Genomic DNA, 24,641 nt, shown 5'->3' with positions numbered 1-24,641 from the left:
AAGCTACATACTTTTAGACTCAACAGTTAGTGTTTTAGGCAAGTACTTCAATACCCTTAGACTTCTTTGATACTAGGCTCTTGTTTAATATAAAATAGTATGTCAGTTGATCAATATCCATTTAGCTTAAATTCATAAGTCCACAATTTCCCTTAAGTGTTAGAACAAACAACTACAAAGCCTAAAAATTTATTGTTTCTTTTTTAGCTCAAAATGATATTTGCAGGTGCCAAAAGGCATTTTGAAACCACTCACCCTTACATCAGTAAAAATGAAAAAGGGGGATGAGGAGGAGGGAGAATCCCATGAGGCCTTATGTGTCAAGTTTTTGCCCAGAGCTAATTTTCATAGCTATGTTATAAAACCTGAAAATAGAGGTTTATAATGGGAATGCTGACAGACCCTTAGCTATAGCAGGCCGAATGGATATAATTAAAGAAAAGCTTTCAGCTACACCTAGCCACAAATGAAAGACTGCCATTTTTATATTAACCTCCAATAACAGCAAGTGAAAACTAGAAATGTGATTTCATAAAGAAAATGTAAAATGCTAAAGATGACCGATAAACCTACTTGACATTCGGAGTTTTAAACAGGTATTTAGTTAACATAACCAAGTCAGTGTCTTCACAACGCTCCTTAATCAGCAATAAAGAACGCTCTGGTGAGCCATCATCATCAGTTAGCAGAAAGTGGCATATGAAGTTATTATTTCTTAACAGCCTAGAAGAAGCTGCTTCACCTTTTAATCAGTAGTCTTAATTCTATAGTTTTATCATACAATTATTAAACAGTTACTTATTCAATATCCACACTGCACACACTCACACACACACACTCACATTGCACATACACACAACTGCACATACATTTATGCAAGGGCGGATACCTTATTCCCATCTGAATTTGAAAACAGAGGAGATTGTGAAGGTAAAGTATTTCATCCTTTTCCTTGGCCGGGGATGCAGCCAAGAATAAATATCATCAATCTATGTAATCCATCTTCCCTACCTAAATCAAAAGTCAAAGAATTTAGCTTTGTTCTCAACTCTAAAGCAGAGAGAGCAGGTGCCTCTGCTTTAATTTTTAAAAACTATCCAAAACGTTCTGAGTTTTTCTATATTTTTAATAAACAGGCTGAGTAGGCTACAAAATGATCTTCAACAAAAAATATAGATTTTGGATTAAGAAATCAGGAACAAGCCAGGTTATGTTCTGATAACCAGAGGGCTTTTAAAAAGTCCCACCCTTTCTTTCTAAAGTAAAATCTGTATGATTTCTGGGATCTTCCACCAAAATATTCCAAAGAAAATGCCTGTCTATGCTGCCAATATTTCTTTCAAATGTTTTAATGTCGATGTGACCAAATTACTATACAAGAGTCAGTTTACAAGTTAATAAATCTAAAGTGTAACAGCACTAAAAGACCTGTACACAGCTGCTTCACTCTGTTCGCACTGACCTCAGAATCCCCTCAAAGCTCTATTTTTGACATCAATTTTGTAAGATGTTCTTTGTGGCATTTGTTCTCAGTCACAGTTGTGACTCAGTGGTTAAGAATGCTTCCCAGAGGATCCAAGATTGGTTCCTAGCATCCACATCTGAGAGCTCACAATTGCTTGTTAACTCCAGCTCAGGGGATCTGATGCCCTCTTAGGCCTCTTGGACCCCTCTGGTCTCCACTGACACCTGCATTCATATGCACATACACATCAGATTTCTAAAAAGAAATTTTACAAAAGAGTAAAAAATATACATATGTATACAAAAGTTTGTATATGTTACCACTATAATTTGTCCCTTCTTCATAGGCTGGTCTAAAAAATAAACAGCATACACATGCACAGACACACAGACACAGGCTCTGTTCCAAGAACAGCAAACCTCGAGCTCAAGCTAGAACCAGTTAAGAACATTTACTAACACAGAAGTAAACTTGTTTCACCTTACATGGAGTCCACACTGTTGGGTGAACTTTTTCCCTGCAGTTCTTACAATCAAATCTGAATTCCTAACAACGTGGTCTCCGTCAACAGACCCACATTCATAAGGTACTTTTAAGCAGTTTTTTTTTTATAACCTTTAGATTGGCATTAATGCTAAGATAATTTACTAATTTAATTTTAAAGAACAAAATTTTGTGTCAATCACAAAAATGACACTGAGGTAAATGATATGACATCAATAAATCAGACAAACATTTTGATAAATATAATTTACTGCTGCCCCCTGTGGTTGAATTAGGGAAAAGCTGAAAGAAGCTGAGGAGGGAGACCTTTTAAGAGGACCAGCAGTGTCAATTAACCTGGACCCCCGAGATCTCTCAGACACTGGACCACCAAGTAGGCAGCATACACCAGCTGATATGAGGACCCCAACACGTATACAGCAGAGGACTGCCCGGTTTGGGTTCAGTCTGAGAAGATTCACCTAACCCTCACGAGACTGGAGACCCCAGGGAGTTTAGAGGTGTGGTTGTGTGGGGTTTGAGGAGTGGGGGCTGTGATCTCTCCTATATTTGCCATTAAGATGTGTATACCCACTCACACTCATGCATTACATACACACACACACACACACACACACACAGACACACATACACTAATAAAAAATACTAAATTAAAATAAAATAGTACATAATAGCCCATATCTGTCCATGGGAACAACATTCCATAGATTTAAGCCACATCAAATTTGAACTCACGATCTTGCTCAGACTAACATTCCTTTTTTGATAATTAACACTTTACAGAGAGGTAACACAGAAGGAAGGTCTAAATGCAGGGTTCCAGAATCGCACCAGGCTGCTCTCAGTTTTTTGTTGTCTGTGTCTGCATAAAAAATTTAAGTGTTTGAAAAACTAATGATTTATGCCTATGTAGCAGTAAAACAAACTCTTCTACACTTGGACTATATAAGTATGTAAAAAGTGAAGCTTATCACTACCTCGTTAGAAAACATACCTGATTCTCGCCAGAACAGCTTGTAGAAAGTTCAGGACTGTCCTAAGTTCAGATTCTCGACAGGCTGGCAGTAACATGCTAAATCCATCATTGAGAAGATGCTCATGAGAAGGATACAAGCAACTGCTGGTCTCAAATACTTCTTGAACACCATCAATATAGATGCAAAGCAGTGTCCATAGAGCATGTCTCTGTACCATTTCATCATTCTTAGATACCAAGAATTCCTTTGCTTTCTCTTGGAATTCACATGACAGTTTCTCAGCCCAAACACCAATGTCCAAGTTTTTCTGGGCATACATCAGGAGAAATGCCATCTGACCCTTCCAAACAAGGGCTCCATGAGATGACATGGAGGCAGGCCTGAGGAAACGAAGGAGGTCTAAAACATGGCTTGCTACATCTTCTATCTCTGCAACAGCTGCTAACAGTAGAAAAAGGCTGAAAAAGTTCTGTAGGCCAACTTCAGTTAGTTCTTCCATTCTTTTTTGATGAAACTTAGAATATATTCTACAAAACATGAAAATTGGTAAGATTATTTCATTAACTAAAATCTATCATTTAAAGATATCTTCATCCAATATTTGCAACACAGTATTATTATAAAGTTTTGGCTAATTTTGTGTGCATGCATGTATACCCACATGAGAGCCCATGTGCAGAAAGTGCTTCTGTGCACATTCATAGAGAGGTCCAATGTTGGCATCACGGTCTTCCTCAGCTGCATCCCACGTTGAGATAGTACTTCTCACTGAACATAGAGTTTTATCTTTCAGCTAGTCTAGCTTCCCAGCTTGCTCCAAGGATTCACTTCATGCTCTTCTAGGGCTAAGACTGTGTCAGTTTCTGCATCTACCTAGAGTTTACACAGATGACAAAATTCTAATTCCTATCCTTTATCCACTGAGCCATTTCCCTGGGTCAAATTTTAAATTAACTCTTCATTGTTTGATGTTGCCGTCTACTTCCCATTGCCCACTGACACAGTAAACCATCATGGTTGAATCATGGGATTCAGGAGCTTTTCTCAAAGATGGTAGAAATGCTCTTTTCCTATGGTACTTAGCTTTTGCCTTTGAATTTCCATCATTTTCCTTCTTGGCAATAAGAAAGAATATAAGTTATAGTTTGAATCTCAAACTGTCCACAAATGCCTGAGATTTGATCAATAGTGAAGAACCCTGGGAAGTAGTGGCATTTATAGGAGAGAGGCCAAGTAGCACTAGGACACTGACACACCAACCTCCTGCCATGTTTTATTTCTGTTCCCTGACAGCAAGTTAAGTGGTTGTTGCTCTGTGATGTGTTCTCAAGAGGATGCGATACCTCAACCAACACAACAGTGTTAATAGATCACGGACTGAAACTCTAAAACCGAGAGCCAAAACAACCGTTTCCTATGTAAACATTGATTACCTCAGGCATTTGTCTCAACATCAGAAAACTCTTTTAAGGACAATTTCAAGTGTTCTTATAGGAATTTTGACTAAACTACTTTTCACAACTTTTCTTCAATATTTTCCTATCTACGCTTTAGAAAAACCTGGTTATATTTTGCACTTTACAACAATTTGAGGAACCATGAAATTTTTACTTAGTTGTAAAGTATATGCGCTCAAATATATAAGCCAACCATTAAGAAATGTAATAACTCATCAAAGCCTAACAGCTTTGTACCTAACAGCTCAGGTATATTTCCCTCAACATTCAGGGGCTTAGAACTGGAACTGGAACGCAAGTCATCTTGACTTCTTACTCATAGACTGCTAAGTTTCGTAGTTTCTATACTTGGTTGTTTGAACATAAATAATTAAAGCATACAAGAGATTGTATGTTCATACATAATGAAACTATATAAGATTTAATATGTTCCACAAGACCTGTTTAATTCTCTTTCTCTCCTGTTATCATCACTACACTGGTAAATATATAATATTGGCTTACTAACGTTATCAGGTTTATTACAATAATTTTCTTAATTAGTGGAGTTAAAGTTAAAGGTATTGGAGTTTTCACAGAAGTATTTATGTTTGAGAAGTTTTTCATCCAGTCTAGATGGTCCTGACCTTTCTATGTAGCTAAGGGTGATCATGAGATAACAATTCTCATGGCATATTCCCAATATGCTAGAAGGGCATATTAGCACACTCAGCTCATTAAACAAATTTTGAAAACTTTATGTCAGAAACAAGAATATTTTCTCCCCCAAAGTTCTTACCAAAAAAAAACAAGCAAGTATCAGATAGTAGTATACTGCATGGCAAAGGCTTAAAAAGAGGGTTTCCATGAAGTCATAGAAACTGGAAATAGATTATATTCATTAAAAAACTCTCAAAAGTAGAAATGTGCATGTACGTGTGCACGCGCAATCACACACACAGAAGAGAAAGAGAGAGAGAGAGAGAGAGAGAGAGAGAGAGAGAGAGAGAGAGAGAGAAACACCAAACCAGAATGAAAAGTAGGCATAGTCCCCATTAGAGCTATTTGGTTCTACTAGGTTCTGGTCAAGTCTCATTTAAGGAAGCAACATTGAAATACCTGGATTCAAAGAACACAAAAAGTTTAAACAACTTTCTGGGTGATGGAAGCAGAGGCACATGGATTTCTGTGAGTTCCAGGCTAGCCTAGTCTACAGAGCAAGTTACAGTACAGCCGGGGGCTACACTAAGAAACCCATTCTCAAAAAAACCTGAAACAACATCAACAAAACAAAACCTTACTGAGGCTGGAAAGATGACTCAGTGGTTAAGAAAATATATTGCTCTTACAGAGAATGAGAGTTCTCTTCCCAGCACCTACATCAGCAGCTCACAACTGCTTGTTAATCCAGCTCCAAAGGATGCCCCTACCCTCAGGCACATACAGACATTCACACATGTACACAGAAATGACTAACAGTAAAATAGTAATAAAAATATTTTTCTAAAAAAAAAAAAAATCAAGCATGAACCTAATAGCTACCAATGTACCATAAAATGATTTTTAAAAATTAAAAAATAGAATTCTATCACTTTCAATAACTAAAGCAAAGGATTATATAATATTACAATTAACTATAGCCAAAACTGTTCCTAATACTCTGGTATTTAATACACAGAATTGCAATTTTCAGTAATAATTAGATGAGTTAGAAACTGGAACCCTCTAGTTTATGAATATTAATATTGTCCCTCTTTATAACATATTGACAAGACAAAAAAAATGGCATCATAGGTTAAGGCATACACTTTAAATGTGCAAAAGCTCCAATCATAAGTTAATTCACCAGTCAAAGGTACTGGTGAACACTCATGACGAAGAGATACTATATAGCACGTACCTTCCTTTAACTTGCTTCCAAGGGTGAGGGCCGCTGGTTCTCATTGCTTTCTTAACAACTTTTGCCAGAATGCAAAGAAAAATGATGTAACTGCTGCTGGACTTATAGAGGTCAGGGTCTTGTTTATCACTACAGCAGTTCCTCACCAGTGTAAGCATCGACAGTGGAGACTTGATAATATTGGTAAGGCCTTTCAAAGGAAGCCAGGAAATACTGAAGGAGCTATTCTAAATGAAAAACCAACAAACGAAAGCTGAAAACACCAACTAGCTCATAAAAGTTTGACCTGTTTTAATTATAAATATATTTTATTAGACTGTAATTAGCATATATACCCTCCAATTTTTTTTTAATTACATAAAAACAGAGAACATGAAGGGGTCCTTACATTTTGTATTTTCCCGAAAATGTATTTTTACCAGGTGATTTGTCCAATGAAGCTATGTTCCTTAAAACCTATTTTTTCCATGTTTCTCAATGTTTTTGTTATGTAACTTAATTTTTTGGATAACGAATACTGAATATAGATCTTTATTATACAAAACAATGGGTTTCATTATGACATTTTCATACATGTATAGCATGTTGTATTGGTTACAACTCTATCACTGTGACAAACACTAGACAACTTGTGGAAAGGAAGTCTTACTTGGCTTACGGTTCTAGGAAACATGGCAGAGAAGTGTGACAGCAAGCAAGCAAGATGGCTGGCACTGCTGAGCACTAAGAGCTCGAACCACAAACAGGAATTAGAAAAAAACTGAGAATGGTGCTTCTCTTTGAAGTCTCAAAACATGCCCCTAGTAGCAAACTTCATCCAGCAAGACCTCACCTTCTAACCCTATTGAAACAGTCACCAACTGGATACTAGTATTTGAATGGCTGAGAATATTGCAGATATTTCTCATTTAAACCACCATACAGGTGTTCTGTCACATACTCAGTTCTCTTTACATCCATTCTGACTAGTACTTTTGTTATCCCTAAAATTCCTTCTAATTTGATGCCTTGTTTTTTGTTTTTTTAATAGTTTCTCTATGTAGCCCTGGCTGTCCTAGAACTCACTATATAGACCAGGCTGTCCTCAAACTCACAAAGATTGATTGCCTTCACCTCAAGGGCTGGGATTAAAGGCATTTGTCACCATGCCTGGCCTTGATACCTTGTCTTAGATAAATTTAAATTCCATTTATGATAGAACATAGGAGACATTTGTCTAAGCCTAGCTTCTTTCTTCTACCATAATGGTACTTCCAAAGTATAAAAATGTTGTTCCTTATGGTCAAGTAAACTTCATTGTGTATATACATTAAATTCCTCTATCCAGCTTTTTCATGTGATTTTACATGGAAGGTGTATATAAGATTATTCTTGCATCTTTTCAATTGTTTATTTTCCCTTTTTGCAATGGTTTGTTTGATTTGGCTTTCTATTCAGAGTTTTTAAATGTCTTTGTGTTAGTGATATTTTAAACATGGTAATTTTTTTCTTTATACTGGCTAGCTCCCAAATGAATCACAGACTATAAAGATTTATTTAATAAGGTTTACATCATAATATCTGAGCAGTTTATAATCTATTGTAATCCTCCAAGCTAACATGGCTACCTCCCAGACAAAAATCTCTGAGATATTTGCATTTTAGTATTGGTCTGGCTCTCCCTGCTCCAGGGATGTTCCCATGGTGTCTCCTAGACTTGGCTGAATGTTCTCTTCACCCCCCCCAACCCCCACCCCAACCTCTCTCTGTCTCTCTGTCCCCTCCTTGTCCCCCTTCCACTAGGATCAAAGTCCAGACGTATTCTCTCCCCTGCTCAGTCATTGGCTGATCAGCTTTTATTGACAAATCAGAGAATAAATAGGTTTATACAACTTTGAGTCAGAGATTCTTAGAATATGCATTACAATGCCATGTCCAGATTGCAACCAGAGATGGGGGCAGAGAAATCAGCATTTCTTCTTATGGAGATTCATAGCTAATTCCATAACTTGAGGATTGCACATAGTACTACAATGAATATGCATGTACAAGGGTCAACCAAGCATATACATTTTGTGTGTGTGTGTGTGAGTCATTAGTTGTACAATTTCTCTTGTTTGTATCTCTTTAAGGTTACTTAACATTCTTTTTTATTTCATTGATTTTGTTCTTTGACCATTTCAGAAACATATACAGTGCATTCTGATCTATTCTCACATCTTCACATAACATTGTTTGATACCTATCATATCAGGAAAGACAGCTTGATCATATTAAAGGTTTTGGCTGGAACTTATCACTAGTAGTACTGAGTAGCTCCTACTGCAGTTCATGAAAAGACACACTTTCTGTGATGTAAAGGTTGATCACATAGATTGCTGGCAGATTGGCCAGCAATCAGTGACTCCCAACAGATTCTTCCAATTTGCTTTAACAAACACTAATGCCCATTGTCTAGATGCCCATTTCCTGAAACACAGAAGGTGGTGCTTTTGTAAAATTGCAGCACTTCCTAATAAGTCAGTTTATTAGAATTTAGGTATTTCATGCTATATTTCATTTCCTTTGTTATGTTGGGATTTTCACTCTCGGGGCAAAGGTGTTACTTAAAATTGGATTATGACATTCTGTTAACTATTTCCCAAGCCTTCTGTGACAGAAAACTCCTAACTAAGCTTGGACACATTTTGTTGCAAAATCTGCCATCTTTCCAATCATCCTATACTATATATTTCACACAAAACTTTCTAATTTAATAAGCTCTAAGTACAAATAAAATATGGTATTTCCATTGCCATTTTCTACCCTGAGAAAGAAGTTATTTTATTCATCCCAAAATTCAAACATCCTAAACCCATTTGTCTTACTCACAAAAGTAACTGAGGTTTTTAAATGGTTCAAATTTTTTATTTTCCTAATTATTCCTTTCCTTTCTAAATCCAGTTTCTTTTACTCACATTATTTGTGTACATTACTACTACTAATTCACCTGTATGTCATTTATCTACATAAACCACATTGTCAAACATATTTGATGTCACATTGGGGGTTTCTAATATTTTCTGAATTAACTAGAATTCAGTGCTCAGCCCTTCGGGTTACCATTCTATCAGACTCATGTTCCATCTCTCCAAGTCATTCCTATTACCTTCAGAAGCACCAAAAGAGGAATGAACAATGCCCTCCTTGATCCTCATGTATCTGTCTATACTACACCTTCAGCCCAGACCCTTCTGAGACTAGAAAGACTCAAAGGTCAAGTTAAAAGATCACAATCTTTTATGTTCACCTAGAAGGATAAAAAAACCTCTGCCCTGTGTTACATGGTATTTTAATTTTTCCCTTACCAGTGTATATATGAAGTATATAGCTATCGATTAGCTTAAAGACTACTCAGGTACAAAGATTCTTATTGTGAACAGTGAATATTAATTGTGTCAAAGCCTAAATATTATGATATTATAATAAGTGAGGGGAGCTGGAGATAGCCTAGTAGTTAATGTCTGATCTTCCAAAGGACCCAAGTTCAATTCCCGGCACCAACATGGTGACTCACACCACCTCTAAATCTAGTCCCAAAGGATCTGATGGCCTCTTCTGGCCTCTGAAGAAACTGCACATACATGATGCACCAACATATATGCAGAGAAAATACCCATACGGATAAATAAAAATCTAAAAATGTTAAATGCTCAAGTTTAAATTTTATATTTTAATTTATAAATAAAGATTGTTAATTTGTATGATCCTATACTTCTGGTTACTTTGCTTACCCATTCAAAAGAGAAAAGACACCAAGCGCTGATTCCATATGCCAGTTTTCTATAGACAATGTTTATGAAAGATAAAATACTTGCAAGCTACATCCTACTCCAAACAAAAATTACTATTTAAAAAATTCACATTTCTCAAAATTAAATCGTAAAACGCTTGTCAAATATTATAAATTTCAAATTTTTATAGCAAATCCATATTCTCTTTACTTACCAGGTTCTTAGAATAATACTCCCATAAAATGGTGACAACTGAAATATTTGGCTCCCAGAAATCACAAAGTGTCAAACAACAATGAAGATGCATTCGCAATTGTTCTTCTAGTATACTATCCTAAAAAATAAACCTGAAGTCATAAAGCAGTCGATTGTTCTGCTAACATGATAGTCATTTGATACTGTACAGAACAACCTACCACTGAAAACAGGAAGAATGTGCATCATCAAATCATGGCCTTTCACAGCCTTCAGAATACAAGATCTAACTGGACATAAAACTCTGGAGACCACTAGGGTATTCAGATAATGGAAAGTTTATAATTCAGTTACTTAAAACCAAACAGAATAGATGTCTGAAAACTGTTATTAGGAACCCAAAGAACAAAAAAGGAAATATAACTAAAGGAATGTGAAATGATATAATAATTAAAATGTACAAAAATCCAGAAACCTGGGTCATCTTAAGAATTTAGGTACAGACACGGACATGTGGATCAATGGAATAGAATTGAAGACCCAGAAATAAAACTACACACTTATGGTCACTTGACAAAGACAACAAAAATATACAATGGAAAAAGGAAAGTGTCTTCAATATATGGTGCTCGTCTAACTGGCTGTCTGTATGTAGAAGAATGAAAATAGACCCACATTTGTCACCTTGTACAAAGCTCAAGTCCAAGTGGATCGAGAACCTCAACATAAAGCCAGATACACTCAGTATAATAGAAGAGAAAGTGGGAAAGAGCCTTGAACTCATTGGCACAGGGGGAAATTTCCTAAATAGAACTCCAATGGCTTCTGCTATAAGATCAACAATTGATAAATGGGACCTCATGGAACTGGAAAGCTTCTGTAAAGCAAAGGACATAGTTGGTAAGACAAATCAGCCACCTATAGATTGGGAAAAAATCTTTAGTAACCCCACATCCGAGAGAGGGCTCATATCAAAAGCACCTAAAAAAATGTTCAAAGTCCGTGTAGTGATCACAGAAATGCAAATCAAAATGACCCTGAGACTCCACCTTACACCAATCAGATTGGCTAAAGTCCAAGTGGACATGTTGGCTAAAATCAAAACCTCAGGTGACGGGACATGTTGGTGAGGATGTGGAAAAAGAGGAACACTCTTTCATTGTTTGTGTAATTGCAAACTGGTACAACCACTCTGGAAATCAATCTGAAGGTTCCTAAGGAAATTGGAAATAGATCTACCTGAAGACCCAGCTATACCACTCTTGGGAATATACCCAAAAGACACCCCACCATGCCACAGGGGCACATGTTCCACTATGTTCATAGTGGCCTTATTTGTGATAGCCAGAAGCTGGAAACAACTTAGATGCCCCACGACAGAAGAATGGATACTGAAAATGTGGTTCATTTACACAATGGAATACTACTCAGCAATTAAGAACGAGGACATCCTGACTTATGCAGGCAAATGGATGGAACTAGAAAATATCATCCTGAGTGAGGTAACTCAGACCCAAAAGGACATGAATGAATTACAGGGATGAAAATGGAGAGGAACCTGAGGAAAAGAAAGTTCAGTGACAGGCCCAGAGTGGGATCCAGTTCAAGGGGAGGTCCCAGGGCCTGACACTTTTACTGAGACTATGGAGTGCTCACAAAAAGGGATCTAGCATGACTGCCCTCCAAAAGACCCAACAAGTAGCTGAAAGAGTCAGATGTAGATATTTGCACCCAACCAATGAACAGAAGCAGCTGACCCCTGTTGTTGAATTAGGGAAGGCTGAAAGAAGCTGAGAAGGGCGATCCTGTAGGAGGACCACAGTCTCAATTAATCTGGACTCCAAGATCTCTCAAACACTGGACCAGCAAATAGACAGCATATACCAGCTGATATGAGGCCCACAGCACACATTCAGTAGGGGACTGCCAGGTCTGTGTTCAACTCAGAGACGATGTGCCTAACTGTTCCTAACCAGCAAGAGACTGGCCCCAGGGAGTTTAGAGTGGGGTGGGAGGTGGGGGCATCCACGTCAAGGTGGGGTGGGGAAGGGAGGAGGTATGGGACGAGGAGCAGTTGGAGGGTGGATGGGCAAGGCAGGGAATGGAATATGGAGTGTAAAAATTAAATTAAAAGAAAAAAAAGAATTCAGGCAAATTCTTTCAAAGAATTATATTTGCTCTTAAGAAAACCACAGGAGTAGTGCAAGAAGTATTAGAGTTGAAAAGTGTTACCTCCCATTCAGGAGGGTCTAGTACGACTAGCAAAAAAAGAAACAAAGAAAGAAAAGGAATTATTAGAAGGCTGAGAGATGGGGTATGGACATTTTAGTCCAGCTCAGGGGACCCACAGAGTAAAAGTAAGAACTGAGTCCTGCTAATCATCCTCTGATTTCTATGACACAGTCCTTTGGTTCATGTGTGTCTATGCACACAACACAAACATAAATACATGTAATAACAATACTTAAAAATAAGATCACAGGAAGGAGGAAACTCTAGAAAGCTCCAAGTCTGAGATAAGAAAACAACTCCAGAGATGGGTTTGAAAAGGAAGCAGAGGAAGATATCAACTAAGATAAACTCATAGATTTCAGCTTTTATAAAATGGGTTATGGCAAAGAATAGTGAAAAATTAATGAGGGAAACACATAGGGCATTCACAAGCAGGTGTTAAATACATACTAAAACACATAGGTCTAAAACTCATGGGAGAAGTCAAAGTAGTTAGTATAAACCTGGGTGTTGACATTATATTAATAGTTCTTAGAGCTATGAGGCTAGGTACCAATAAGTTAAGGAAAGAACACACATAAGCACGAGTAATAAATAAAAAGGAGTTTTTTTTTTTTAATTTTAACATTTAGATACGGAATAAAGGAATGTGGGTGAAATCTATAAAACAAATGGCCAATGAAATGGGAAGAAAATTAGTTATCATGAAAACCAAAACAAGTATTTCAAATTTATCCAATGTACTTATCCAACGATGACAAGGGTTGAATGTTATTGACAAGTTGAAAAAAAACGGAAGAAAAATAAGGTCTCTGAGACTTAACAATATACAAGTAAGTGATGACTATGACAAGAGCACTTTGTCCATGTCAGAAAGTCAATTATGGGTAGCTGAGGAGATAAGAGGGGATGAAGAACATATTTTAAATGGAGATATAAGATATAAAGAAAGTCCTTCAGCACAGGAGAAGTTACCCTTCTCATGTGTATATGGAAAGAAATTAGTTACTGGTAGAAACAAGAACACTTCCTCTAGACAGGTGCTCCTCTACAAGAAGAGGCTGGAAGGTACACATTTGTAAAGACAGAGGAATTTTCATTTGCCAGGTAGATTTTCTCAATAAAGTGCCAAGCAAGTTTAGTGGGCTGGGTATAGCTAAATGTGCCACAGAGTGTTCTAAATTAAGTTACTAGGATACTGTCTTTGTTCTGGTTTCCTCGTTTTTGGTTTTGCAAAATGTTTAGAGTAGACTGCTACATTACACTCACAAAGAAAAATGTACAGGTCGAACAAGTAAGGAGGAATGATGAATTTCCTCCAGCAATATCCACTTGTGGATAAGAATGGAGTAGAAGATGGTAAGTGGGGCTTTTCAGATTTAACCTCAGAAGAGCTTATAAATGAAGTATTTTCTAAGATGATGACTGTACTTATGTGTAGTCTACACTGTTTAAGAAGGAAAGTCAGGAAATGGAAGAAGACAGAACTGTGAAAGAAAACAGAAATGGGAAAAGACCAAGTAAACAATGATGACCAGAATGAACAACTGCAGAGGAGGGAATGAAGTATGCCCGCCATCCTTCAAGCTGAGTCCTCTCAGGCCAAGAACAACATCTTCACAGCTCAGTACAGTGTCTCATTCATCAACAAGCCTCCAGAAACAAATCTAAGACTGAGTCTGAGACCAGTTCTACTTAAGTACTTGCATATTCATTTAGCCAAGTCCATCTTGTGGCTTCATTATGAAAGCAAATCTAGATCTAAGCTCATCTTGATGTTGACAGCATTAATACTGAGCTGAGATTAGTTATTTGAATATGGCAGGAAAAAGAAAAAGTGGCTTGTAAAGTTTATCTTGAAGGGTTTATCTGGAATCTGAAACTTGTTTTGTCATGTAGTGTCCAAAAAAAGTCTATTTGATCCAAAAAAGGAGGCAGTTTGGAAAGGTAAAGAGAAAGATGCACCACGGAAATCTATTCTACAAAATATTGTATAGCAAAAGAAAATGAAAAGAATGTGCAGTAGATGCCAGATGCGATCTACAGTCTTTGAATCCAGAACCTATGTTCTTTGTACTATAAATACAGCATTGTACATCTTTTTTATTTTTTGAAGTTGTAATAATATTGGCCTTTAATGGCTACAGATGATTTCAACTATTATTCACGGTTCTGGAAGGATAGGGAATGAGTCAGTTGAATGTGATATTTAAAAGATGTTTGTTTGTCTGTTTATAAGCTTACTGCCAATCACAGAACATGTCATATCATTCTGTATTTTCCCATTCTATACTCAAGTATTCTCTTATTCTAAACCATTTTCCATATTTTTAAAAATTCTGTTAAAAGCCATGTGTTCAGGGCTGGGAAAAGCCTCAGTGCTTAGGAGTCCACAGTGCCCTTGGAGACAAGCTGGGTTCAGCTCCCAGCACAAGCAGAAGGTAACTCCCAGCTGCCTTAACTCCAGTGGGCTCCCTGGTATCTGTGCACACTCGCATGCTCATAGCATACGTAAACAAACACAAACATACACTGGGATAAAAGGTAAACCTTTCTTAAAAGGTAAAAGTGAAGTTAATCTTGAAAAAGAAAAAATATGTAAAAATATGTGTGTATCAACTAAACTGCAGATAGAAAAGAATTGTTGGTCTTTAGTTTCCGACAATTAAGGCAACAACAACACAGCATGATAGGAATACACAGTAGGCATATTCACTTAAGATCATAACCACAAACCAGACCAATATTTATTTATTTATTTATTTATTTATTTATTTATTTGTATGTATGTATGTTTGTATGTGAAAACTAAGCCAGTATGTATGTATATGAAAACTAAGCCATTCTCCGTATCAAAAAGCTGAATATCTGAAAACACTGTAAATGACTAAAGGTACATATGCTGTGTTAACGGTACATATACATAAATGTTTCTAGTTATCTCATGAACCTTACCAATTACGAGCTAGATGTCTGCTAGAATACCAGGAGCTTAAGAGTTTTATTTTAAAATATTTCCCTAACCACTATTAAAGTATTTTTGTTTCATATTTCCTGTATAATTTTAATTGCCTTTTTCTGTCTTATAGTATGTTGGTTTAGTAACCTAAAACACTTCTTATATACTTTTAAATTCAGGAATATAGGATATCAGGGAGTAGTAATGAAATAAGAAATATAACTTACACTGGCCATTGTTATTTTTATAATAAGATACTAAATCATTCTTTAATTTTTTTCTTAAAATTTTATGAGTATTGTATTTTTGTCATCCCTCCCTTCTGAATTTTCCCACTCAAAATTAAATTCATTTTTAATGACTCACACCTTTGTGCAAACCAAGTACAACTAAAGTCTAGATAGTGTTAGTGTTTAGTAACAGTTTCCACATCAGCATCAGAAACTCTAAGCTTCAGTTTCCTAGTAAAGCTGTAATTACAAGTGTGCTTGGAACTTTCTTCTCCTAGCCTTTCCTCCCTATTTTGTTGTATTTAATAGTTAAACATTCTCCATAAAACTGAATTTACAGAATTTTGAGGTCTTTTCATAGACTATTTGTTACATAGACACACACATATTGGTCAGGGACAATTTGTCATTAAACTCCTTTCCATAGAAATATTTGCTTTTAATTAATACCTTAATTAATATATTAATGAATGTCTCACATACCCTTTTCTCTTTAGATGTTGACTCTCTTTAAGACTTTGACATGTAAGGATTAGATTCAAGACTTGCTGGTTTCTCTAGGTCCCCTTCGCTAGTCTTGAGTTTCAGATACATGTACTTTCACAGGCACACTAACATTTTAATGGTGCCGGTTGAATCTATTTTTAAGATTTAAGATATGGATGGTCAACCATCTCAGTCTACCTAGCCTGAGGTTTCAGGGACCTGAGCAAACCAACATGTAATGATAATGCTTCTTGAGCAGAAAGATCTTGACAGAGCTGTTGAAGTTAAATGCTGTCATTCCCATAGTTAGATCTAGTCAGGCATGCTGTAGTAAGTTGCCAGTTAGTTTACAAATAAATCTTATATTGATTTTGGATAATTATGTATAGAGAAATCTAGCCAGTTATGTATACCCATAATTATAGATAATTTGTCCTTAAATTAACATCTCCATATAGTAACTAAACTAAAACATTCAGTACTTCATTATCAAATGTTTGTCCTATGAAACATGCCCAGATTTAACATGTCTGGCTTTCATTTTTCAAAATAAAACAGGAAGACATTCTTTTATAAAAGTTAAAGGTAGTTTTTTGAAGCAAGTATTTTGATTATAAGTAAGATATAATGGGGACAGCCAGTAGATAGCTCTCATTTTCATTCTTTCTCTCTTTCTCTCTCTCTCTCTCTCTCTCTTTCTCTCTCTCTCTCTCTCTCTCTCTCTCTCTCTCTCTCTCTCTCTCTCACACACACACACACACACACACACACTCCTGAGATAAGATACTCACAGGGCTTGTTAAAATTCCAAGTTGAGTAGCATGCCATAGTATGCCAGACCAGGTTTAAAAGGCCTTGTGGGCAACTAAACTGTGTGTGCTTAACAAGTCGAATTGTAAATCTTATTACATTTGTTGTGATCATTTAAGCTAACAGTGATATTTCTCTTTGGCGAATAACAAAATGTAGTTAATGCTAATGATAGTCTTGTACTGATAATCTTAGGTCACGATGTTGCTGTGTTTACATTTTACCTCTAAGAGACATAGGCTCAAAAGGGTTGTTTGGGATCTGAATCTTCTCATATAGTTTCCAGACAGGTGTGGAAAACACCTCTGTGTTCTGTAGTATTTTTGCTATTTCCCTCTGAATACTGTGATGAGGAATTACAGGCAAAAAAGTGAATACAAAGTATTCTTAGGTATTTTCATGTGTGTGTGTATATCACTTCTATAAGCACACACACACAAAGCCATATTTTTGCATTATGATATTTATGTCAATTCCAGTTTTAAATAATCTTCACTAACAGAAAAGCAATTTATTCCCCAAATTAAAAAATATTCCACACTATAACCTTCCATAAAGGGTTACTTACATTATAGAACTTTACAGAGCTACAACATATTTAAAGATGAGATGAACAGTGCATTTAAAACTATTTTAAAGGAGGTCAAGTCTGACCTCTGGGCCATGAAGCACTACATTAACAGCTCTGCGGAAAGAAAAATGATAAGGTATGAAATGAGTGCTCAGAAACGAGGACCTTATCAGTGAGAATACGATTCAAGCCTGTAAGACAAATTGCTCAGCAAGGCAAGTCACCTTCCTGCTGTGAGGAGGATAGAGCTGCATTTCCAATACCACCAACTATCTCCTTTATCATGTCGCCTGGCTTGCTATCATACAGTCAAGGAATGGCTTATAACTCCAAAGCATCTTCCACTTATTTTGAATACATTCTTTCAAAGTCACCAACTAAGATAATTATCTTTGTCCTTTAACTGACAAATTCAGTGATAAAAATAAAAATCTTTAAAGGATTTAATATGAATTACTTAGTTGACCCTTCAAAGAATCTCAGATTTGTAATAAATTATCATTTAATCATTTTATGTTTACTTAGCTCTTGTAAATAAAATTTACACTATAAGATGCAGAAGTCATGCACTGCCTCGCTTTAGCTGCATACCTGAACAGTGACGGACCGTTTCAAAAGTTCTTCTATAAAGCTCCAATTGGATTCCATCTGTTTCTGAAAAGAGAGAATGCAGCTATGTTGAACTATTGCTCTTGATTATGTACATCTTTAAAATGATGATACAAGTGTAAAATTCTATCATTAAAATACCTTTGCAATGTCTTTTATTTCTTTCAGTAACATCTTAGCTGATATACCTGGAAAAAAATAAATCTACAGTTGTTCTAATCTAATAGAAACCATACTGGACATATTTTATAATAGTACGTCTATAGGCTTACACATCTTTTAAATACTTAATTTGCTGTTACATATCATCTAACTGGAAAAAAATGATATAACAATTATGTATTTTTAAGGTTACATGACAGTCTTTCTTACTCTCCTTCTTACATGAGATTTTCCTTCATTTTATTTGTAATATCCCAAATATAATCTACCTTATTAAAATATGTAGTTTTACATAAACAGAAAACTTGATATTCTTTGTTCTGTACATTTGGTGTTTTGATTATTATGTGTCAGAAGGATTTTCTTTTTTGCTCCAATCTTGATAATGCTTTCATCTGGCAAATGGTCATCTATCTGGCAATTCTAATTCTATGCATGACTCTATGCAGCAAGGAAGAGAGCTACAGTGGACTTTAAAAAGGTTTGCAAAATGTCACTTTTCTAACAGGAAAGCCTGGAGGATATTCTCTCAGTTTTTAGAGACTGAGATATGTGGGCACTAGTCAAAGCCAGAATCAATGAAAAGCACGTTTAAAAAAAAAAAAAAAATCACATAATTTCTAATGCAGAAAATGTATGAAAATTTTTTAAATTTCAAAACGCAAAGCTAGAGTCCATTCCCCCCCCCCCCCAAAAAAAAACTACAATACTTTGTGGTGTATTCCTTTGATATTAGCTGTCAGGAGGCAGATTTCTTGAGTTCAAGGGGAGGCTGATCTAATCATGTTCCAGGCCAGCCAGGGCTATTAGGAAGGCCATCTCAGTCAATCAGCCAATCAATCAATCAATCAATCAATCAATCAAGGTACAGACTCCTATCAGACAGACAGATGACTATATTTATAAATATGAGCTCTAATTAATAAAAGATATATTCACTACCCATGTTTTTAAAATGCTAGAGAATATTCACGTAAGTGCTAGCTGCACACCAGTACTTCCTTACTGAAAGAAATACAGTAACAATAGTAGTGACCAGCCTCTAACCCTTGGAATGAAGCATTTCTATAATTCCCTCCCCTACTGTACATAAAATGCTTGCCAATAGACTACCAGTACCTATGTGAGTGGCAGTATGTCACTTCCAGGAAGCTTCCAACTTGATAATTTTTAATCAGGGAAACAACCCTACCGTGAGCAGGCCTGAAGCCCACAAGACAGAAAACTAAAACAATTTGCCAAAATTAAATCTTCCAGCCCCAAGTAAGCCTTCAGGAACTGCCTCTAAGTGACAACTTGACTAAACCATCATAGAAGATTCTGAGGCAGGAACCACCTAGATAATGCCCTAAAAAAATCCCCAAGTCTTAGAAACTGAGTGAGATATTGTTGTTATATAACAATTATTAAAGTAATGACTTAATTATTCAAAATAATCACTCATCTCTGAGACATTAGAATAATGAAACCTGGAAGGAACACCTTGGTTTGGAGGTCTGTCATATTAGATAGTTTGACGACATGACATAGAAGAGGCTGGTCATACCTATGTAGTCTTAAGTCAGGGTTTGATCCAACCCCATAGACAGTGCAACTGTGGGTCAGCGGGCCTAGATCCGCTATGTGGGCTCTTACAGGTCATGAACATGTAATGGAGGTAACAAACAAACAAACAAATGACCCAAAAAACTATAAACACTAGAGGCAGAGCTTCCCTTGGTGTTAAGAATACGCTCTGAATACTGTCACACAGAAATGCCAGGTTAGTGTGCCCTGACCTCCCACGAGAGAAAAAAATAAAGGTTCTCTACCCTATGTGCTTCTTACCTATCCTACTTTGCTTTTTTAATTTAGTTTTTTAAATCATTCTTCTTTGTTTTACATTCTGACCAGTTCAAGAGAAATATGCTATAATCCACAGACCCAGAGAAGCTAAGACTCAAGGGGGAGGGGGTTAGGGGGGTGCATATTAAGTGCAAAATGCAATTCACACTTAATAAAAACCATTACTAGGAGAAAGAGCTAGACTTTTTTTTAAAGACATAACAAAGTTCAGAGATACTAGAAACTCTGAGAATACATATCTGAAAGCAACTTTTATTTTACATGTGCATACCTAAATATAAATTATATATAATTATTTTTATCATAGAAAGCTTCCATTTTCAAATATGGCAGTTTCCTTTAAAAATCTTTCCACATAAAGAAGAATTATAGAAACATTTTTAAAACTCACAGAGGTACCAGTTAAAAGACACATTCATTTACTATCTTGATTCCATGATAATAAAAGCAACAATGTCAGAGTTCTCAGAATGAACTACCAATGCATTACATACTGTGATGGCAATGACAGGACAATACATGGACTATCCATGGACTATTCAACAACCACTATTGAAATATAGCACTCACTACAAAGTGTTATCACAGTTCCAATAAGCATTAATAAACTAATCATATATTCCCTGAAGCAAAGTATAATGTATTTTATATAAATCCTCTTATCAACACCTATTGTAATGCCTAATATATATTATATGTAATATATATCACAACTTAGAAATACTTGACAAATTACCACATTTATATGTACTGATTAAAATAAGGAGTGTGTTCTTAGAAGAATTAAAGTTGAACAGAAAGAGAAATAAAAATGCTTACATTACAACTGCAGAATTACAGGCAATTTTTTAATTCCCTTAATGTTTCTGTAATATTCCAATAATTAAAATACATTAAACATTAGCATCCTATTCCAGAAAAGTACTTAATAAATGGGTCATAAAAAGAATTATGACAACTGCTAAAATTTGAGTATCTATTATATATCAGCAAGGACCTACAGAGGTGAGGCCTAGAAACATGCTTGTTTCATTTGGAGGGCTGAGTTTTGAGACAGGACTTATTCCATAATCCAGGCTGACCTGGTACTCACTATGTATGCTAAGCTGGCCTGGAATTCATAATGAAGCCTAAGCTACCCTTGAACTCGTGTCAATCCTCCTGCCTCAGACTCAGAAGTCCAAACTTATAACACTGATATGTTGGTATAATTCTATTTTCTGAGAATGGCAGAAATTATACACATAGAAATCATAATTATATACATAGAAATCATAAACCTCAAATAGGGTTTCAAATAAATATATTTACTAGGTGGTTTTGTCACCAGGAAGTGTAATACCATAAAAGAATGTTTCCAACAAAACAACACATACAATAGATAAAAATCTGTCTTCTTCTTTGAAGCAAGCTTGATAGTTTTGTTAAATAGGGTAAACTGAGAAAAGCAGGTACCTCAAGAAATGTTATGCAAAAGAAATATTTTTATATGTGTGTGGGTTGTACACTATTGCAGTTGCTTGCAGCAGGCCCTAAGGAGACAGATTCCCTGAAGCTAAAGTAACAAGCAGCTGTGACCCTCTGAGTGTAGGAGCAGGGAACAAAACTGGGGTCTTCGACTAGAGCAGTGTGTGCTCTTTATCACTGAGTTCTCTCTTCAGCCCCAAAAGAAACACTCTCAACACATTCCCTACAAAACCCACGGATTCATTTCTGGGAGACACATGATTCCCCTTAGACACTCTCAGAGAATTTATGGCTAGAAGCAAACTTTGGAGCAATGCAAACCATGATTTTCCCATAAGGAAGCAGTGGATCAGAAGAGCTTAAGCAGTTTACTGAAAGTCATACAAGTACTTATGAGCAGAGACAGGACTGAAGACCAAGTCCTCTACAAATTGCTTTTCATTTATCAAACAATAATAAAACCATGAACTTTCAATTCTTCAAGATTAGGAGATGTTTATAGAAACACTATATAGAGAAAAAACAAAACAAAAGGAAAATCATTCCCCTGCGACCTGAGCACATATAAATCTTACCATTTTGTCTGACACACCATGGCGATCAATCTGGTACAATGATGCTACATGAACACTAATCCACCAACTAAAGCCTAATGGATCCTTGGCCTGGGTTAGAGACACAGAAGATCTTCGTTGGTCACTTGACTTTTCAAAAAGTGTTCTAAGTAGTTTATTCAACCAATTCCAAAATGACTATAGAAACAAAAGGAACATAATTCAGTTAAATTATGACACTATTCTAATGACCTTTGACTTAAAGTATTTCCCGTTAAAATACACAAAACAGAGCATCAATTATGAACACTGATGTATTTTATGCTTTAAAGGTATCTTTTATGAACACTCTACAGAATGTTCTGAAAGTGTGTATCTTTTAAATATATCATCTGGTAATCCTTACAGATGATTTATAAAACTTAACTATGTTAATAATTTTATACTGCAGTTCTCTTTGCAAACTTATTGTATTTACGAATGTTTTCTTTTCGGTTGCATATACTTTTTACTAATCTATTTAATGATGGCCTTAAAAATAATAGGATACTTTCTCTAGCTCCATCCAATAGCTGACTGTGAGCATCCACTTCTGCATTTGCCAGGCACTGGCATAGCCTCACAAGAGACAGCTCTATCAGGGTCCCTTCAGCAAAATCTTGCTGGCATATGCAATAGTGTCTGTGTTTAGTGGCTGATTATGGGATGCATCCCCAGGTGGGGTAGTCTCTGGATGGTCCATCCTTTCGTCTTAGCTCCAAACTTTGTCTAAGGAGCTGAAGGTGTCTGCAACCCTATAGGTGGACAACAATATGAACTAACCAGTATTCCCAGAGCTCGTGTCTTTAGCTGTATATGCAGCAGAAGATGGCCTAGTCGGCCATCATTGGGAAGAGAGGCCCCTTGGTATTACAAACTTTATATGCCTCAGTACAGGGGAACGCCAGGGCCAAGAAGTGGGAGTGGGTGAGTAGGGGAGCAGGGCGGGGGGAGGGTATAGGGGACTTTCAGGATAGCATTTGAAATGTAAATGAAGAAAATATCTAATAAAAAAATGAAAAAAATAAATAACAGGATAAATTTAAATGTCTTATAAAATAAAAGCAACTATTTTGCTCTTAAACATAACTGAATTCTTAGAACTAACTCATTCATGCCCAACCCAGTTTATATGCTAATATTACTGTGATTTGAGAATTTGTTTTTCTGGGAATTAAACCTAAGAATTTGTCTTTGCCAGGCAGATGCCCTACCAGTAAGCTCTATTCAAGCTTTTTAAATTTTTTTTTTCTTCATTTTGAGGCAGGGCCTGGTTAAGTTGCCAGGCTGGCCTTAAACTTACTATACAGTCCACACTTACTTACTTATTTACTGTTTCCTGTATATTTTTTCTACACTTCAGTCCTTTCCCACTTTTCCCCTTGTAGCATTTTTTTTAATGTTGTTCTACTGGAAACAGCTTTATTTTGCCTTTGTTGGTTGAGGTTTTAAGCTGATGAGTAATTTTGTTTGTTTGACTACAATTACACAGTAATTCCACTAAAGGGATTCCTAGGCTGCTAAAAAGTCAGTAGCCATCAAATGCTTACTTTTTTGATATGTGTGATGCTAAGGAGTGGATCCAAGCACTCTATGTCACACTCAGCCCCTAATTTCACTGCATATTTGTTACTTTTTAAAATCTCTTTGTCTTTAATCCCCGTGACTTCACTGCAAATACACCAGGTGCCTTTTTCTTTAGTTATATTAAGCAGGTTCTTTGTGTTTCTTGATTTGATTAGTTTTCATTAAAAATAGAAAACTATTCTCCTACTATTTTATTTTTTGTGTCTGACTCCTCTGCTTTTCCTACTACAAGAAATGCTTCCTTATTTCCTATTGGTGTTTCTCTCTTTTATATTATACACAGCCCGTACTCAAAGTCTCCCTGGTACCATTATGAAAACACTCCTAAGCTGGCTGAAGTTATGAGCATGTCACTTCAGCCTCTGTTACACCAGTTTCTCAAGTTTCACTATGCATAACATTGGTGCTCTGAAGCCAATTGCAATCAATTATGACTGGTGTCTCTTCATGATGACCTCACATTTGGAGCAAGAAAGCCACACAAACATTCTTATTCTTTCACTGCATCTTATGAGAGGTGCATGGTATCAGTTTATCCTACTACAGGTTAACTTTGACTTTGTGGCTAAGGTGATACTTTCCAGATTGTTTAGATCTATGATAACTATTTCCTTCTTGGTAAGTGATAAATACTATATGGAGATATTTACAAGACTACTAACATATCCTATTTTATTTTAAGCTCCAAAGCAATGGCAACATATCTACTATTTCAGAGACTTAGGTAGAAGGAAGGCAATTTAGAGACCGTCATAGTCACCCATGTTGAGATTTTGTCTCAGCAAACAGAAACCAAACCAATAAAAAAATGAACATAACTTATCTTCATCTCACTTTTGTTTATTATGCTAAGCAACCAAT

General features: G+C 36.1%; 1 protein-coding gene across 6 annotated transcripts in view; it reads right to left on the bottom strand.

Annotated features, from left to right (window-relative positions):
- Mms22l (MMS22-like, DNA repair protein) overlaps positions 1-24,641 on the bottom strand; it is a 106,500-nt gene that overhangs the window by 63,539 nt on the left and 18,320 nt on the right. For 5 of the 6 annotated variants that reach the window (NR_149739.1, XR_003954900.1, XR_003954899.1 and 2 more), the window contains exons 9-13: positions 22,176-22,352; positions 18,109-18,171; positions 10,249-10,368; positions 6,283-6,509; positions 2,964-3,473 (exon numbers count right to left, since the gene is read on the bottom strand). Coding sequence is in view for 3 of the 6 variants with exons in the window: in NM_199467.3 (NP_955761.2) it covers positions 2,964-3,473; positions 6,283-6,509; positions 10,249-10,368; positions 18,109-18,171; positions 22,176-22,352 (1,097 nt within the window). In the remaining 3 variants the exon portion in view is untranslated. Of the gene's footprint in view, positions 1-2,963; positions 3,474-3,607; positions 4,306-6,282; positions 6,510-10,248; positions 10,369-18,108; positions 18,172-22,175; positions 22,353-24,641 lie in introns of those variants that run through there. The other variant, XM_011249970.3, reaches the window with a different exon arrangement.

Source organism: Mus musculus, chromosome 4 (assembly GCF_000001635.26).
Source record: "Mus musculus strain C57BL/6J chromosome 4, GRCm38.p6 C57BL/6J".
In the NCBI taxonomy this organism is placed as follows: domain Eukaryota; kingdom Metazoa; phylum Chordata; class Mammalia; order Rodentia; family Muridae; genus Mus; species Mus musculus.
This window is presented reverse-complemented; position numbering and strand designations above follow the sequence as displayed.